The 20,016-nt window shown below is 38.6% G+C and overlaps 1 protein-coding gene across 12 annotated transcripts in view; it reads right to left on the reverse strand.

The window, feature by feature from the left end:
* Window positions 1-473: 473 nt before the first annotated feature.
* Window positions 474-20,016, reverse strand: part of N4bp2 (NEDD4 binding protein 2) — a 78,538-nt gene continuing 58,995 nt past the window's right edge. For all 12 annotated transcript variants that reach the window (XM_085691851.2, XM_085691844.2, XM_085691847.2 and 9 more), the window contains 4 exons: window positions 14,625-14,813; window positions 12,848-13,016; window positions 5,073-5,196; window positions 474-3,965 (listed from right to left, as the gene is read on the reverse strand). In XM_085691851.2, the coding sequence (XP_085547977.2) occupies window positions 3,920-3,965; window positions 5,073-5,196; window positions 12,848-13,016; window positions 14,625-14,813 (528 nt within the window). In that variant the 3' untranslated portion in view covers window positions 474-3,919. The remainder of the gene's footprint in view (window positions 3,966-5,072; window positions 5,197-12,847; window positions 13,017-14,624; window positions 14,814-20,016) is intronic.

The following is a 20,016-nucleotide window of genomic DNA, read 5'->3' on the forward strand; positions in this document are numbered from 1 at the left end:
TTTAGGACATATGCAGCTGTTACACACTAGGGATCAGTTAACTCTTCAGGTCCTGTGTGTCTCTATCATTTGAACTGGGGTAATACCATCTATGTAAGAAGAGCCCCTAGAGACCCATAAGTAAACATGTGTGAACATGTTAGGCACTGTAAGTCACATGCACACACTAACTGGTGGTGAGAACATGAGAAACCAAAGGGTAGACACTGTCTTACACTGTATCTTCAGAACAAGTGTTCAATAAATACTCACTGAATAAATATTTTAACATCCTTGATAATTGATAAATTACTCTGCTTTTTGAGCTGAATAAAGCTGATGTAAAGAATATTATTTGTGTTCCTAACAGGCATAAATATTAGCTCCTAATTTTGATGTCAGACGATGCAAGGGTGTAACACGGGAAGGCTGAGCTGCTTCTCTAGGCTAAACGTGAACCAACCCTCTCACAAAAGCAACACAAGCTGGCACAGTTGTACAGAAATGGAAACTTTATGACACTGTTCCCAGAGAATCACAAAGATACATGCAAAAATATTCTTTAATATAAAAGCCACTAAAGCTACCACATCAAACGAAAGATTTCCTCACATTAGACTGTGACTAAAGCATTTTATTAAATTAAGTGTGTAATTTGCAAATGGTTTCATAAGAAATTTTAAAAGCAAAGTTATAAACATGTTCAATAAAAAGTACAGAGTTGACAGCAAAAATCACGTTTTTATAGTACAAACAAAAACATTGCTTCTGCTATATACTGTCTGAGCAGCTTATTGTCTATCTCCAACCGCTAGCTGCAGTGTGGCACAGTAATGAGACGTCTGGGGTAAACTCAACAGTAACAACAGGTTCATCATCTGACCACAGAAGCCACCGCTCAGCTGTGAGGACACATGAATGAACGTCGTCGCCATCTAACTGAGGTCATGAGGCCTTAGGACAGAGGTTCTAGCCTTGCTTCTCTATTCCCAAGTAACACTGTAAACTTAAATTACACTTTAAAAAAATAAGCACCATTAACATACATTCTACATCACCTTACTTTTCCTTTTAAATGGCACTTGGTTTTGGCCACACAGACATTTAAATCTGTTTTCTTACAAGTAATTAAAAATAAGCAACATTTAAGCACAGCACAGAGCATTATCAAATGTCACTTCATTGCACAACGGAAAAGCACTCGGAAAAAACAGCACACATTATTTTTGTCTGTTTCAAACATTTTCTTGAGAGCAGCTAAAACACTGTCAGAACAATTTCTTGAGTTTCAAAAGTTTCCAATTGCCAGCTCAGAAATAACTAACCTGGTCATCACTCGTGTCCTTCTAAAGCAAGCAGAACACTTGAATTTAAAGAGAAAAAGAACAAGCAAAGGGCAGGAAACCACCCAAAGGAACTGGAAGCTTTCCTTCTCCATACATGTTAGAGTACAGTCATTTCAGCTCCAGGTTCCCCCATGTAATATGGATGGTATTAAAAACAGGACTAAAAGTAGTGCGGGAATACTAATAAACAGAAGAAAACTTCAACTCGAAAATAACAGCAACATGTGAAGAGCTAATGAATGTCAGAAGACATGCTCAAGTTGTCTCCCAGTAGTCAGGAACGAGCTGGACGGTCCCTAGGCCCTGGCCCCGCTGCGTTCTCACAGCGGTGCCCTGTCAAGTCTCTTCTCACATGGGGCTGACACCAATAACAGACTATTAGATGTATATAACTGCTACCGAGATCTTCCAATTTTTGGAAGAAATCCTGTACTTTTAAAATGCTTTAAAATACTAGGTTTACAAAGGGTTCTTCTAACCTGGATTATTTCTAAACCATCTTTATCTCTGACATACAAAATTTAGAAGTGGGGAAAAAAAAATCTGATGATCCCCAAAATATCTACCTTTGGCTGGGACATGAGATTCAGAGATTGTCAAAAGGAAGATCAGAAAATGTTCTTTCATAATTTTAACTGCTTAAACAATACCAGATAGTAGGGGTGGGGAGAAATTTTGGGACTACAAATATATATATTTCAAGCTTTGTGTATTTATAGATAATAACTAAGGAATATGAAGCCAAGCATGGCAAAGCACACCTAGAATCTTAACATTTAGGCAGGTAAGGCAGAAGGATTGTGAGTTTGTGGCTGACTTGCTGTGCGTAGTGACATCAAGGTCTCTATTAGGTCACTCCATCACACAGAACCACGGCTGAACTTCTCAGAATCAGGCCGTGCACAGCATCAAGACAGCTGCTTCCCCTTGGCCTCCAACCACAGTGCGCCAGGCTTGTACTTCTCTTCATTGCTCCCTTATTAATTATAATCACAGTAATATAATAAGACTATCTCAAGTACTCAAATGTGAGTTTTTTTTAAAGATGAAGAATATAAAACACAGAAAAAGAGTATGTAGCTGCACACACTCCAATAACCACAGGTTTAATACTGTTTCTCACTGTTTAAATCGTATTAACCTGAAAACAGAAATAAGCTTCCTTCATTAACTGATTATGGTTTTTGTACTAAGTTATAAAAGGGAACTGCTTTTTTAATATATATAACACCTCTGAGCATTACCAAAAACAGTATGAGACACTACTGCAATTTTTAAAACAAATTATTACAAGTCTAAAAATATAACTACTTGAATATCAGTAATCACTAACCATTTGTAGGTAATAAACATGGATTTTTGTTTTTATGGCAATAAAATTCAATGGTAAGGCTCTTATTTTAAAAGCATGATTCACAAGATATAAGAATGTGGTTTTGAGTTTTACTCTCGTTAACATATCTGTTCTTTGGGGGCTCATTCTGTCTGTTAATATTCTTTCAGTGCAGGGCGATGCCGCATTCCTGATGAAGGTGATTTTGTAAGCCAAATAAAAAGCAACATAATTGTTTGCAAACACTGTATATGTTGAAAATACTCTGTATATCCAAAGTTAAATTTATTTTAACTACTATCTCATTATAGAAAAATTACACTTCACCATACTAAGTTTGTATAAAGGAAACCAGAATTTACATACTAACAGGACACTGGCCCAACAGAAGCCAATGAGACTTTTCTTTCAGAAAATTGGCTCCTTTTCAAAATAAAGGTAAAAAAATCTTTCTAATTACAAGAGTTTCTTTTACAGTTATACCAAAGAATGTTTTCACACTTATGTCAATAGGATTTTTAACTCACGAAGCTTAGAAATGACATCACAAGTATAAAACACAGCCACTTAGCACTGTCTGGAGTAACGCACAGATGGGTCCACAAGCAGTCCTGTAAGCAATCTCCTCCTCTGCACTGAGAATGCAGCTTAGTCTCAGACCCCGCTTTCCTCCCAGGAAATGCACAGCACAGAACAGCACAGAAGGGAAGGGATCAAGATCACAGACACAGAGGAAAGGATAACCGAGTGTCCGCCCATCTGCACAGTACAGCAACGTCAAGTGACTCTGTGTGACAGGCTTCGTGGCAGAAAGAATCCGTGTTCTGCTGATCATCTTCCCCCTTTACTATTTTGAACACAGTACTTTGAGAGCCAGGAACCAGGTTTCAAAAGCACAGTGCCCCTCAAAGGTGTCTACAGGACTTCTCTAATAGGAAACGGTTAACACAAAGGCAGCGTTTCCGTTGTTCTTGTTGCTTTGTGTTTTCTCCTAAAAACAAACTAGAGTACTTAAGACTTTTAAACTGCAGGCGATAATTTCTTAGACATATTAAAATCAATAAAAATTCTTTTTAATGTTTTAACAAGTAACAGATTGGCATTTGATACAGTAAGAAAACTTCCTTGGATTCTGAGAAACCTTTTTCTTGTTTTATATTCCTAATAAAACACATTTGAGAGTAGAATTGACTGAATTACTTCAGATAAAACCAATTTCAGCCTATAAATCTTCATGCCTCTAAGTCAGGGCTTTTAAATTTTACTTTAGCATGACCTTCAAGCACCCTGGCTTAATTTCAGAGAACCTGTGGAAATGAGAAAAGAGTTATTTAAAATGTAAACATTTCAAACTTCTTTAAAAAAAACATATCTTTTAATCAATTCAAATGACCTATACTTAAACTTATTACTAACACTGTGTCTTTCATTAACATCAAGACCTATATCTGTGTTTGCGATCCCCATGATTTATGGGCAAAGCAAATACAATCCTAAAGCTGCGGGTTATTCCTAGATCACTGGTCAATATAACTTACAATTTTTCAAAACTTCTCAATCCTGAATCTGACCTTCACGAGGAAGAGCCTGCTGTCTGTAAGAGAAGATGGTGTATTCCATTGTTTCTGGGCATCAAGAACACACCAAGGAGAGCTCTCTGATACAGCAGACAAGTCTCATTCGTCTGGCCATGCAAGGCTGTAAACTGTCCTGTGTCAACCTCAAGAGGCACACCAGTAGCTGAGACAGTTGTTAACATGACACAGCTCTAGGCTAACCAACTCAAGTTCAGAACTAGCCCCAAGAGACTTCTAACTTTCATCAAGTAATATCTCATTGCACGACACATACAAAGTCTCACACTAATTGAAATTGGAAGACTGGAAGAAAGGGAAGAGACTTAGGAAGTGGTATTCTCAAAGAATCTAAACTTATTATTTTTCTTGTCAGTTTCTATTATAGACTACAAGGGAAAAGGAACACTTCATATCTGTCAATAAAAAATATCAATGCATTTACCTTATGAGGACATATCATTCACTTAGAACTTCTGCTAAAGTTTAAACATACCCAAATTATAACTATTTCAGCCAACGTCCCACAGATACACTCTGTCTTTCAAAATGAGCAAGTCTTAAGACTCTCTCACGTATCTAGTTCTGTGGGGTAGGACATTACAAAGGACAGCAAGAAGATTTCGTTTTTCTAATTTTAGATTATAAAATGACAGAAAGTCTTAGCAGATCATCACTGACAAAAGTCTTATTTTCCTTTGATTTCTCATTTACCAGACAAAACAAACCTAGCAAGAAAAGCTATCCTTTAATTATTGATCTGTGACTGAAATCAAATAGCTGGACTAAGTAGCTACTTTAATAACTTTGAATATAAGGACAGTAGAAGTCTGCACTCACCTGAAACTGTGACTTGTGAGGTATTTAATGACAGCTGGCTTGATGCGAGCAACTCCTCCCTGGCTGTGGTTTCCTCGCCCCGTAATCACAGAAAGGTAAGGCTTACCACCATTCTGCTTAAATTCTATTAAAATAGGAATTGGTACAGTTAAAATAATTTTCTACATTCTCAGTGCAAAATCTACTCAAAAGCATGTGAAATTACTTTCATGGTGTTTCAGGAGATTAAAATTTTGTTTTTAAAGCACAGAGAGACCCAAAGCAGCTTATCACTGAAAGACGTAAGGACTAGGCCTAGCAGCACACACTTGACAGCAGAGGCTGAGAGACATAGGTTGTAGACTTGGAGGCAGCCAGAGTACAAGATGAGTTTGAAATCACTACACAGTGAGACTCTACCAAGAAAGAAAAATAGTAAGCTCAAGTTAGGAGAGCAATTTCCATCCTCTACAAGTCTTTCTGAATAATAATGACAACAATATTAATTATATCTAAAAGTTATTACACACATGGACTCAGACAATGCTTTACAAGACATATTTTTGTGAATTAGAATCTCCCTAACAACCTTATTAATGAAATACTTTAAAGCCAACCAAACCAGCTTCTGTATGAAACACAGTTCTGCCACAAATTAACTGTGTATGGCCATGGGCAAATTAGTTGGTTTCTTGGTGCCTGTTTCTTCTTCACATTAGGAAAGGGAGATAATAACAGCCATTACTTTACAGATTATCTTCCAGGTACAGCTGGCTATTAGCAAATCTAATTTTAACATAGCCCTACTATCAAAGATAATCCACTGTTATATTCTTCCCAAAAGAGAACTTTTTAAAATACTGACTGTCTGTCTGTCTGTCTGTCTGTCTGTCTCTCTCTCTCTCTCTCTCTCTCTCTCTCTCTCTCTCTGTTTTTTTGAAACAGTGTTTCTCTTTGTAGCCCTGGATGTCCTGGAACTCACTCTGTAGACCATGATGTCCTGGAACTCACTCTGTAGACCATGCTGGCCTCAATCTCAGAGATCCACCTGCCTCTGCCTCCTGAATGCTAGGATTAAAGGTATGCACCACTGCCCAGTGACACTGATCTTTTAAAGAATGCAGTAGCTACTTCATATTTAACCCTGGGAAGGTAAATATATAAATTCTGAAATCAACAACAGCCCTATAGAATATCAACAACAAAACCAAAAAGTCCTATTAATAATAAAGTACTTAATATAATAAATTTGTTTCTCATTCATAGTCGAAGTTTTATCTTTAGTATAATATATATATTATACTAAATAATGTTCATAATAACATTATGAACATTTCACATTCTGTTCATTACGTTACTTTAATAAAATAGAACCAAAATATTATTTTTCAAGTCTCATTATATACAGGGAATACTTGGCTTATAATTTTATTTATTTATTTACGTATTTGAGACAGGGTCTCACCGTATTGCCCTGACTGACATGGAATTCACTGTGAACACCAGGCTGTCTTGTAACTTACAATGATCAGTCTGGACCACCAGACCCAACTAGCTCGGATTTTAAAAGGCTATGCTGTTAGGACAGGAGAGTTATGAGTTCAAAGCCAGCCTGAGCTGCCTACACAAGAAGGGCCTATCTTGAAACAAAATGAAAGCTTTCGTTTTAATTTTCTTGAACCCATTCTCATCACTTTCACTTCTGCCTCAGCAGGCAGGTCAGTCCCCATCACCTCTCTACTAACAGTTCACAGCTGCTCTGAAAATGCTCTTCAGGTGATTCACAAACTTCAAACCCTTTTGGAGCAGCTCAAAAGAGACTTGTCTAGCTAATGTACATGCTTACTGTCTAGAATACAGACTGTTTCTGATATTTATCACCCTGAAACAACTCTTTAACTTAGTCTTAAGTACATTCCAGATTGCTAATAACTTTAAATTAAAAATGCTCAAATGATTCCCAAAAAAGAACTCCTCGAAAGAATTATAAAAGGCCAAGCAGTGGTGCACACCTTTAATCCTACCACCTGGGAGGCAGAGGCAGGAAGATCTCTGTGAGGTTGAGGCCAGCTTGATCTACCTAGTGAGTTCCAGACCATTCAGAAAAACTCTGTCTCAAAAAAAAAAAACCCACACAATTTTCATCTTATTAATCACAGTTCTCCAATTACCTGAAACATGTCATGGAGCAATCTTTTTGTTTTGTTTTGTTTTTGGTTGAGACAGGATTTCTCTGTATCTTTGGAGCCTGTCCTGGAACTAGCTCTTGTAGACCAGGCTGGCTTCAAACTCAGAGAGATCCAGCCACCTGTCTCTGCTTCCCGAGTGCTGAGATAAAAGGTGTGCACCACCACTGCCCGGCTGCGATTTTTTTTTTAAATTACAGTTGAAATAACATTTCATTCAGCTGATTTACATTTCAGGTTTGTTTTGTTTGTTTTTTCTCATTTAGGCCCTGGCTGGCTTTGAATTCATGGTGATTCTCCACCCTATCAAGAGCTGAGATTACAGGTATGAGCCACCATGTCCCACTTGATATGTTTGCTTCTTTTATTTTCAGACAGAATCTTACTATACAGCTCTAGCTGACTTGGAACTCGCTATGTAGACCAGGCATCCTCAAACTCAGAGATCCGCCTGTCTCTGCCTTCTGAGTGCTGGGACTAAAGGTATGCACCACTGTGCCAATCTGATCTATGTTTAAGTAGCTATAAATCCAAAGGTTTTCCTTCCCTTTATTTTTCTTTACTTTTAATTTTAAAAATTAGAGTTCTTTATCTGAGATTTCCAGTCTTTATTTTGCTGACTGTATTTCATGGTAATGTTCTTGTTCCTCTTCCCCATGAATCCCTATTACTAACTGTATCCAGACTCTCAACTTTCCAGTTTATGCGAGGGTAGAAAAACTTCACAGGTGGGTAGGACTTCACTCACAAGGCACACAGGACACAGATGTTTCTATTCATCCGCAGTTTATTAAGTGCTTTTATATGATGGCTAAAACTAATGCAAAGATACCCCCAGACTCCTCCCCAGCCCCAGACAGTTCTACTCAGCAATCCTGCCATCTGGTGGTAAGGGATGGACATGCACAAGCATACACAGATGGCTTTGGCTTCAGAAAACTATTTGCACCTTGGATCTGAACAAACACTACCCTGGGCAAGTTACTGAAGTCTCTTTTCTCCTATAAATTTTTATTGATATAAAATTCACATAACATAATATTCTTCATTTTCAAACTTTACAGTTCAGCTGGGCCTAGTGATGAATGCCTTAGTTGCATGTACTTGGGTGGCTGAAGCAGGATGTTCAAAAGTACAAGGTCAACCTCAACTACACCAGCCTGGACAACTTAGTGACATCTTGTCTCAAAACAAAATAAAAACCTCTTATTCGGTAGTGTTTGCCGTTTTTGGTTTTTAAGCATATCAACAATGCTACAGCTACACAATCAACATTGTTGCTTCCAGTACTCCCTCCTCTCAAAAGAAAACCATGTGACTGTGAGCAGTTACTTCATATTACCAGTTCCAGCCCAAGCAATCACTAATATTTCTGTCTCTAAGGACATTTCATATAAATGTCACTTTTTGTACTGGTCTTCTTTTATACAGCATTCTTAGAAGTGCATCCATGTATGAGAACTTCATCTTCATGGACAAGTAAAACCCCTTTAAACAGATCTACTACATTCTGTTTACATACACACATGCACGCACATAGGAAGGGAGGAAAGGAGGGAGGGAGGGAGGGACGCAGGAAGGGAGGGAGGGAGGGAAGAAGAAAAAAAACATGCTTGAACCTAGAAGGCATTTCGCTAAGACTAAAAGGAAAGACTGTATATGAGGTCAGTTCCATGTGGAATCTGAAAGGTCAAACTAGAAAGATAGTAGAGCGGTTCAAGGCCGAACAAGAAACAGAATGTGGGCCAAACAAAAGGCATAACTTCTCAACTGCAGGAATGAGTTCTGAGATCTAAAGTACAGCGTGACAGCTATCAACATCGCTACACTGTGACAGATAAGTCATCATACCATGGCATCTGCTTTGCTCTTAAAGTAACCCCTCACCCACTCATTGTCTTACTTTTCTATCCACTGGACAGAGACACTGTAACCATGGCAACTTATGGAAGAAAGTTTATTGGGAGTTTACAGCTTCAGAACTTACAGCCATGACCACCATGACAGTAAGCACAGACACAGTGCTGAGCAGTAGCTGAGGGCTTCCATCATTATCCAACAGTAAGAGCCAGAGAGCTAACTAGGAATGGTCTGGGCTTGAAACATTAACGCCTACCCCTACAGACACACCTCCTTCAATAAGACTACATCTCCTATTCCTTCCCAAACAGTTCCACTAATTGTAGACTCAAAATATATGAGGAGAGAGGGGCCACCTCATCCATACTTCTGTAAGTAACCCCAATAAACTCACTAATTCACCAAGTAAGCCTTGGTGGAGGTGGTAGCTTTTCTGTCATGGATTCTCTATCTGGGCTGAGCATTTGTTTTTATCTCCCGGAGTCACACAACACCATCTCCCAACGCCAAGATTCTAGTTATTAAAAGTACTGGGGTACTGGACTGGAGCAATGGCTCAGCAGTTACAAGCACTTGCTGCTCTTACAGAGGACCCAGGTTCAGCTCCAGCACACACAGAGGCTTACCACTACCCATAACTCTGACTCAAGGGGATCCAACACCCTCTTCTGACCAGGCAAACAAATAGTACACATATTTGTGCAAGCAAAATACTCATATACATAAAATAAATTTTAAAATATTTAGGTACTGAGGTAAGAAGACTACAAAACAATTTCAGCAAACAAATACAGAATTTAAAAACAATTATAACTTGATGGATATGGTGGCACACGCCTTTAATCCTAGCCCTTGGGAGGCAAAAGCAGGTGGATCTCTGAGTTTGCAGACAGTATGATCTAGAGAGAGTTCCAGGACAACACAGCTACCCAGAGAGAAAACAAAACAAAACAAACGCAAGATTGTAACTCCATCATGTAATCACCAATGCAATAATTTACTTGGCCAAGGGCCATCAACAGATGCTAAAATCATTAGATAAAGTATTCTGAGAACCGTGATTATGAGTCACAGAGTATCAACCACAGAAGACTACTAAGTAACTGCAACAAGTTAAAGGTGTATTTCAGCCACAGAGGTATCTGATAGAAGTCCTCATTTAACTAAGGCATCCAACAACCTCTTCAATATTAGAACAAAATGGCCGTGACTGTCCCCTGATCTATTCACCAAGAACAGCTGACACATTACCAATGTAACCAATATAGTTTTTAAAGAAATCTTACAATGTAACCTAGGGTAGCCTCTCCAGTCACCCATGTAGTATATAAAAGTCTTTTAATTAAATTAAAACTGAATTGTCTAAAGAAAAGGAAATAATTATGCACATTTGAAATGTAGGGCATAAACTGGAGCATGCATAAATGTCAATGGCTGGTGTGGGAGAATTATCTGTATTCTGCCAATCAAGTATTTTAATAAAACGCTGAGTGGCCAGGCAGGAAGTATAGGCGGGTCAACCAGACAGGAAGTATAGGCGGGGCGATGAGAACAGGAGAAGGCTAGGAAGGAGGAAGTCCATTCCTCCATTCCTTCCCAGACCACCGAAGAAGCAACATGTGAGCTGACAGCTGAAAAAGGTCAAGCCATATGGCTAACACAGATAAGAATTATGGGTTACTGTAAGATGTAAGAATTAGTTAACAAGAAGCCAGAGCTAATAGGCCAATCAGTTTATAATCTTATGGAGTTCTGTGTATGATTTTGATTGTGGCTTGCCGGCTGTGGGGTACTAGGTGGGACAGAAACCCCAACAAGCTGGCCCCTTCATGCTACAAATGACACTGAAGAAAAAAAGAAAAAGAGAAACAAACTATTCTACATTATAGCAAAGTATATAGGATAATCAACTAAACCGTGCTATACTTGACTAGATCCTGTAGAGAAAGAGGAAGGAAAGGCACAGCTATGTAGGACAGGATGTACAAAAGGTAGAAAAACTAGTATGGCCTGTGTGTTAGACAATGTTACTTGTGATGTTTAATGTCTTAAAAATAAGAGCGTAATGGCTAGCCAGGAGAATGAATCATCCTTAAGAGATACAGCTGCTGAGGTATTTAAAGTTAAACCACACAACATCTACAACTTATTTCCAAATGACCCAGCAAAAAAGCCCCCCTTCAGGGGGTGGGGAGAGAGCTGTTTCAAAATCCTGCTACTACTGGGGGTAGTGTGCACACCTTTAATCCTAGCACTTCATTCAAAGGCAGAGACGGGTGGATCTCTGTGAGTTCAAGGACAGTCTGGTCTACATAGAGAGTCCAGGACAGGGAGACCTAGACAGAGAAACCCTGTCTTAAAAAAAAAAAAGTTTTTGGGGCTGGAGAGATGGATGGCTGATGGACAGTTCAGCAGTTAAGAGTAAAGAGTACTGGCTGCTTTTCCAGAGAATACTGGTTCAATTCCCAGTACCTACATGGCAGCTTACAACTGTCTGTAATTCCAGTTCCAGGGGGGTATGACACCCTTACACAGATATACATGCAAACAAAACATTAATTCACATAAAGTAAGAATAAATAAATCTTTAAAAAGTAAAATACAGAACTGTCACACAAACACAAAGACCTGAAGTCAATACCCAGTATCCATGTAAAGCTCAGAGCAGTGAGCGGTGCCTGACTGTAATGGCAGCACTGGGAAAATGCAGACAGAAGGGTCCCTCGATTTGCTGGCTATTCAGTCCAGGGAAATCAACAAGGTCCTAGTTTGGTAAGAAAGCCCATCTCAAAAAATAAGATGGACAAAACAGAAAAGGAATTGTATATACTGAACAGAGAGGTATGTGCATATATAGAGGAGATATTTTAATGGATAGGAAGGATACAGAATAAATTTTATGATGTTGATTTCCATTAGAAAAGAAAGGAAGAGAAAGAGATTGAGAAAAGTCTAATAGAAAGCATTCTAAAAACGAGAAACAGTAAAATGCCTGCACTTGTTACGGGATTCATTGGTCTGCGGGCATTTCTTATATTATTCTGTAACCTCTTCAACATAGTTGCAATGTCTCAGAATAATTTGATGAATTTTTAATCTTATATATCAATCCTACTTCGTCACAAGTGGTAGGTACTGAATTGATAAATGTATAGATAAAGTATGACAATGCAGGGCATCTCTATAATTCGAAATTTCTCCAGTAATGACAAACAGATGACTTCCAGTATTAGTGTCTGAGATAACTCAAATAGATTGAGCCTTCTATGAAGCACTACCAACTGATGATGAAAATGAAGCAAGATGTTATACTAACATGACACTTCAATCCAGGACACTGAATGGAGTCTGGAAAAAGATCTCTAGCTGAAGATCATGGAAAGATGCAGGATTTATGAAATTACAGGTGGAACCTTTCCTCCTGACCTGTGTGACTAGACACCAGTGGAAGAAAGGAGCAGGGACACTGCAGGCACATAGTCTGCCTGTCTGTGGGAGCAAAAACCCTATCTCCTTACTACTTACTTTTGTATTGAACAAACTCTACTGCAGACAATAGTCAAGACAAGTCCCATTTATAAGTCACAGAGGATTCCCACATTACACTGTACCCTATTCTTTAAGAGATATAACAAAGGGATATAAATAATTCCGAGAAGGAAATCTTAACATCACAGATAACCCGTCTGCACAGACAGATCCTCTGCATGCGGCAAGTCTATCAACACTAAGTCATGAGCACATTCCTACCTTCTGTTTTCTGCTGTAAAACTGCCGTCAGGTGCTCTATAGCTTCATCCACATGCAGCCCATGCAAGTCTAAGACATTCTGCGGCAGCAGAGAGGCATTGACTTTCTCGAAGATCTCCACAGCAGCAAGGTGATTGGCTTCTTTCATCTTCTGCTCGTGAAGACTGCCCTTTAATCATAATACATCACCAATAGCCACTTATGGTAACTATCACTTAGTCGAGTGGATCTTAACCTTCCTAATGCTGTAACCCTTTTAACAGACTTTCTCATGTTGTGGTGACCCCTAACCATAAAATAATTTTTTTGCTACTTCATGACTATGATTTTACTACTGTTATGAATCATAATGTAAATATCTGATATGCACATTTCAATTCGTGATACATAGGTTGAGAACTGTGCCCTAAATAAAAAAAACAGAACATCTAACATCTTGATGTAACAAGCCAAAGGACAAAGTTGAACCAAACTTTGGGAAAATTCAGTAACTAAATAATATGGTTCTTAAACTACTCCACTGCAGTTTGTAAAGTAAAAATAAAAAATTCTTAAACAAAAATAATAAAAGGAAACTTAACAATATTTAGCTCAAAAAAGAACCAAATGGTTTAATGCTTGATTAATAAAGTGTATTCTTTGATAATCCTGGGCCACAACTTGATGCTCCCTTCCAACACCTTCTTCTATCCGCCCCACAAGGTCTGCTGCCAGGCTTCAAAGGGTTATACGAATTTGACACCTTCTAGTCAACAAAAGAGTAAGCGTGTGAAGCCACAAAAATGAAAAGGATACTTCTTACATTACCATGCAAAACAAGCCCAGCCCAGAAATTTTATTCTCTTGAAAAATATTAATATCCTTTCCTCTTTGTGAACATAAAAGTGATGGTTGGAGGCTAGGGGGACGGCTCACATGGTTAATTTTGCTTGCACAGCAAGCTTGAAGACAAGAGTTCATGTCAATGTATCAACGTAAAAAGTTGGGCATACGCGTATTTGTCTTAATCACAGCACTAGGGGAAGAGTAGATTCCGGAGCTCAAAGGGCAAGCCTCTAGTTCACCCTGTCTTACAGTAATAAATGGAAACTGATAATAGAAGATACCTGGTGTCCTCCTCTGGCGTCTGTATGCACAGGAATATGCATTCAAACACTCCTGTGCTCATACCAAATACATACACAAAAAACACAACACACACACACAAATAAGTAAGCAAATAAAATGCCTTATTTAAAATCCAAACATTATAGACAATGTAAGAAGACTCATGTGATTCCAGTCTAAAACAAACTTTTCTGCTTTCTTTCCTTCAGGAAACTTCATGTTCAGACATACTACTGAATAACAAACTGCTCAAGAGATCACTAGATAATCTGATTTAATCTAAAGAAAAAGAGAACAAGTCATAATTCCCCAGCCTAGAGGTAAATGGCCATCCTCTCAGGAACTTGGAAACCTAAGGCACAAGAATCACAGTTCAAGGCCAGGCTGGATAATTTTGTGAGACTCAGTCTCAAAATAAAAGATAAAGAAAAAAAAAGAAGAAAAAGCAAAATAGAGGGCTGGATGAGAGCAAGCTCACACTGGTGACTGGAGAGTGGCTGCAGCCCATGAAGCTACACATACACAAGCAATGACAGGACGAAGCAAAGCAGGACTCTTTCCTATCAGCCCACTTTATACTCTCTACATTCCTTCCCAAAACTTAGGGTAAGTATCAGTAGTTCAGACTACTTGAACTGGTAAACAAACTGTCATCAGGTTTCCACCTCACCTGCTGGGCATAAAAGGTGGCCACATTCTTCTTGCCCATGCGGTAGGCTTCCTTGGCCTTGCTGTAGCACTCCATCCTCTTCTGCTGGTGCAGGAAAGCCTCCGCCCTGTAGTCATCATACTCGGGGTACTCAAAATCCTGGAAAGACGAGTCCCCTGCCGTATCATCAGTCTCTCTCAGTCTCTTTGCCTAGAAGAACACAACACGTAATACACAAATAAAATTGCAAAATGGATGCCTATCACCAGAAAATGCACATATGTGTGAGGCAGTCTTGATGGTAAAAGCCTGTAATCCTAAATTAGCTGGGAAGCAAAAGCAAGAAAATCAAACAATCAGATGTGTCGAGGGTGGTATGGTCATAAACAGGGAGGACCATCAGGACACGCTTGGCTACACAGTAACTGGAGGCAGTCTGTACATGAGACTGAACAAAAGTAAAATTGGCCAGGCATGGTGGTGCACACCTTAAATCCTAGCACTCCTGGGTGGCAGAGAGTCAAATCTCTCAGTTCAAGGCCAATACAATCCAGCCTGGTCTATGGAGAGTTCCAAAAAGGGGAGAGAGGAAGGGGGGAGGAGGAGAGAGAGAAAGAAAAGCAGAAAAAAGAAACAAAATGAACAACTAGACATCTTTTTTCTCCAAAGAGATTTCCTCAGTGTCTACATTGTAAGCCAAGCGTGTACTACCATTAGCTTTCATGTCAGGAACATTACCCCTTCTTTAATCACTTTTAGGAAACACTGAAATGTTCTTCAAAATCATTAAAATGTAATCAGGACATAAATCAAGCCAAAAGATAGAAGGTAAGATAGAGAGTTGTAGGAATGCAATCAGCACAGAAATCCAAGTTTTAGTTTGTGGTTAAGCCTATTCCAAAGGTTCCAAAGTCTTAGATAGTGTTGCACACCCTCCTCTCAGCACTCAATGGCAGAGGCAAGGGTTCGAGTTCATTCTTGACTACGTAGGAGTATAAGTCAGCTAGATATACATGTCTTGCTTTAAAGAAACAAAAAGTTTCAATGTAACAATGAGAATTTTCAACTTATGATTTTTAAAAGCCAATTAAAAACAAATAATTAGAGAGAAAGAGAGAGAGAGAGAGAGAGAGAAGTCACTCAGGGGTACAGTTTTACCGCCCCCTTGGGTCTGTGCCATGCCAGGAGACAGCATCACCACTCGCTGTGGGCCCAGTGGATTGTGGTAATAGCAAGGGCCTCCAGAAACTATCCAACCAGTGGAGCCTCAGCCTCAGCCTCAGCCTCAGCCCCACCTGCACCGGGACCAGTGATCGCTGGAGACACAGTTCTATCTGCACCTGGAGGAGTGACCACCTGCCTGCACCTGCCTGCATCTTGAAGACAACATCTGAGTCTTGGGCCCATTTACACCTGGAGGAACAATCACCAGAGGCTCAGCCCTGCCTGCAACTGAAGGAGCATTCAACTGAGCCACAGTCCCAAGCCACACCAACTGAAGGAAAAGAGATCTCCTGAAGCACAGGTTCCACCCAAACCAACTGGAGGAAGAGACAGGTAGACAAGAAGGTTAGAACACACTCAACCACACAAAGAGCAGCACAGCACCACCAGAAACAAGTGCTTCTACAGCAGCAAGACCTGAACATCCCAACACAGATGAAACCAAATACTTAAAAGAACATTATGAAAATGACTGAGACCCTTATAGAGGAATTGAAAAATTCTCCTAAAAGAAATGGAAGAAAAAGACAAACAAAAAATTGGAAGAGATCAACAAATCCCTTAAAACCAAGAAAAGGCAACCAAATAGGTGAAGGAAATCGTTAAAGACTTAAAAATTGAAATAGAAGCTGGGCGGTGGTAGTACACACCTTTAATCTCGGCACTTGGAAGGCAAAGGCAGGTGGGTCTGGTCTACAAAAACTAGTTCTAGGACAGCTAGGGCTATTACACAGAGAAACCCTGTCTCATAGATAGATAGATAGATAGATAGATAGATAGATAGATAGATAGGTAGGTAGGTAGGTAGGTAGGTAGGTAGGTAGGTAGGTAGGTAGATAGATAGATAGATAGATAGATAGATAGATAGATAGATAGATAGATAGATAGATAAAACAATAGAGGCGATAAAGAAAACACAAACCAAGGGAACTCTGGAAATGGAAAATATGGGCAAACAATCAGAACTACTGATGCAACCATAAACAGATTACAAGAGATGGAAAAGAGATTCTCAGGCACTGAAGATACAATAAAGGAAAAAGGAGTCATTGATCAAAGAAAATGTTAAATTCAACGAATATTAACACAAAATATCCAGGAAATCTGGAACACCATGAAAAGAATGAACCTAAGAATGATAGGGATAGAAGAAGAACTCCAGCTCAAAAACACAGAAAATATATTCAACAAAATCACAGAAGAAAACTTTCTGAACATAAACAAGGACATGTCTATGAAAATACAAAAAGTTTACAGAACATACCAAACAGACTGAACAAAAAACAAAAGTTCCCTTGCCATATAATAATCAAAATACTAAATGTACAGAATAAAGAAAGAATATTAAGAGCTGCAAAGGAAAAAAAAACCAAGTAACATATAAAAACAGATCTATCAGAATTACACCTGACTTCTCAATGGAAACACTGAAAGCCAGAAAGTCCTGGACAGGCATTATGCAGACATTAGGAGATCATGAATGCAAGCCCAAACTACTACACCCAGCAAAGCTTTTAATTACCATAGATGGAAAAAACACAAAATATTCCATGACAAAACCAGATTTAAACAATACCTATCCACAAATCTAGCCTGACACAAAGTACTAGAAGGAAAACTCCAACCCAAAGAAGTTAGCTGCATTGACAAAAACACAGGCAATAGATAATCCCATATCAGCAAATCCCTAAAAAGAGAAACAAACGCACAATACCACCACCAACAACAACAACCACAAACAAAAACAAAACCAAAAAAAACCCACAAAACCAGGAAATAGCAATCACTGGTCATTATTATCCCTTAATATCAATGGACTCAATTCGCCTATAGAAAGACACAGGCTAATAGACTGGATACGAAAACAGAATCCATCCTTCTGCTGCATACAATAAACATATCTCAACCTCAAAGACAGACATTATAACAGAATAAAGGGTTGGGAAATGATTTTCCAGCCAAATGGACCTAAGAAACAAGCTGGTGTAGCTATCTTAATATCTAACAAAATAAGAATTCAAATTGAAATTAGTCAAAAGAGATGAAGAAGGTCATTTCATATTTGTCGCAGGAAATATCCATCAAGATGAAGTATCAATTCTGAACATCTATGCCCCCAAATACAGGGGCAAACTCACTTAGAAAATAAACACTACTAAAACTTAAATCATACATTAAGTCCCAAACACTACTGTGGGAGACTTCAACACCCAGCTCTTACCACTGGACAGGTCTGCCAGACAGACTTAACAGAGAAATAAAGGATCTAACAGATGTTATGACTCAAATGAGCTTAACAGACATCTACAGAACATTCTATTCAAACGCAAAAGAATATACCTGCTTCTCAACACCCCATGGGACCTTCTCTAAAATCGACCACATACTCGGTAACAAGACAAACCTCAACAAATACAAAAAAAAAAAAATTGAAATAACCCTTTGTATCTTATCAGATCACCACAGCTTAAAGTTAGAATTCAACAACAATACTAATTTCAGAAAGTCTACAAACCCATGGAAATTGAACAATGCTCAACTGAATCACCAGGGAGTCACAAAAGAAATAAAGAAAGAAATTAAAGACTTCCTAAAATTCAATGAAAATGATAGCATAACATACCCAAACTTAAGAGACACAATGAAAGCATAATAAGAGGGAAATCAGTAACACTAAATATCTATATAAAGAAACCAGAGAAATCCCACGCTAGTAAAATTAACAGCATACCTGAAAGTTCTAGAACAAAAAGAAGCAAAATCAACCAGCAGGAATCAAGGCTGGAAATCAAATTGAGGGCTGGAATCAATAAAATAGAAATGAAGAATCAATGAGACAAAGAGCTGGTTCTTCAAGAAAATCTACAAGATAAACAAACCTTTATCCAAACTAACCAAAAGACAGAGAAAGAATATCCAAATTAACAACATCAGAAATGGAAAGGGAGCTATAACAACAGACACTGAGGAAATCCAGAGAAACATCAGGTCATACTTAAACCTATACTCTACTAAATTGGAAAATTTAAAGAAAATGGACAAATTTTCTGGATAAGTACCACATACCAAAATTAAATCAAGACTAGATAAATAATTTAAATAGACCTATAACTCCTATGGAAATATAAAGTCATCAAACGTCTCCCAACCAAAAAAAGGTCCAGGGCCAGATGGTTTCAGTGCATAATTATACCAGAATTTCAAAGAAGAGCTAATACCAATAGTCCTCAGATTATTCCACACAATAGAAACAAAAGGAACATTGACAAACTATTTATACGAGGCTACAGTTACCTTGATACTCAAATCACACAAAGACACAACGAAGATAAGAGAATTACAGTCCAATCTCCCTCATGAACATCAACGCAAAAATATTAAATAAAAATCTGAAAAATCATCCACCACAGCCAAGCAAGTTTCAACCCAGAGATGCAGGGATAGTTGAACATATGAAAATCTGCCAATGTAATATACCACATAAACAAAGTGAAAGAAAAAAACACAGCCTGGAGGTGGTAGTGCACACCTTTAATCCTAGAATTTGGGAGGCAGAGGCAGGCACATATCTTAAGTTCAAGGCCAGCCTGGTCTACAGAGTGAGTTCCAGGAAAGCCAGAACTGTTACACCAAAAAAAAAAAAAAATCACATAAACATCTCATTAGATGTTGAAAGCCTTTGACAAAATTCAACACCCCATCATGATAAAGGTCTTCAAGAGAGCATGATGTAGGAGAGTCTTCTATTTATCTGTTGCTTTCATTGGTTAATTAATAAAGAAAACTGCTTGGCCTGGTAGGTCAGAACATAGGTAGACTGGGAAGACAGAACAGAATTGTGGGAGAAAGAAATAGAGAGCAGACACCATGCAGCCAGTCGCCAGGTCAGACATGCTGAATCTTTTCGGGTAAGCCACGACCTCGTGGTGAGATACAGATTATTAGAAATGGGTTGAATCAATATGTGAGAGTTAGCCAATAAGAGGCTGGAGGTAATTGGCCAGGCAGTGTTTAAATGAATACAGTTTCTGTGTAATTATTGTGGGTAAAGTTAGGCCCGCTGCTCCTTATTACTACAAGAGCAGGGATATAAGGAACATAATAAAGGCAATATACAGCAAGAAAACAGCCAACATCAAACTAAATGGAGAGAAACTCAAAGCAATCCCACTGAAATCAGGAACAAAAG

The sequence above is a fragment of the Myodes glareolus genome, chromosome 8 (assembly GCF_982192425.1).
Source record: "Myodes glareolus chromosome 8, mMyoGla1.1, whole genome shotgun sequence".
Classification (NCBI taxonomy): domain Eukaryota; kingdom Metazoa; phylum Chordata; class Mammalia; order Rodentia; family Cricetidae; genus Myodes; species Myodes glareolus.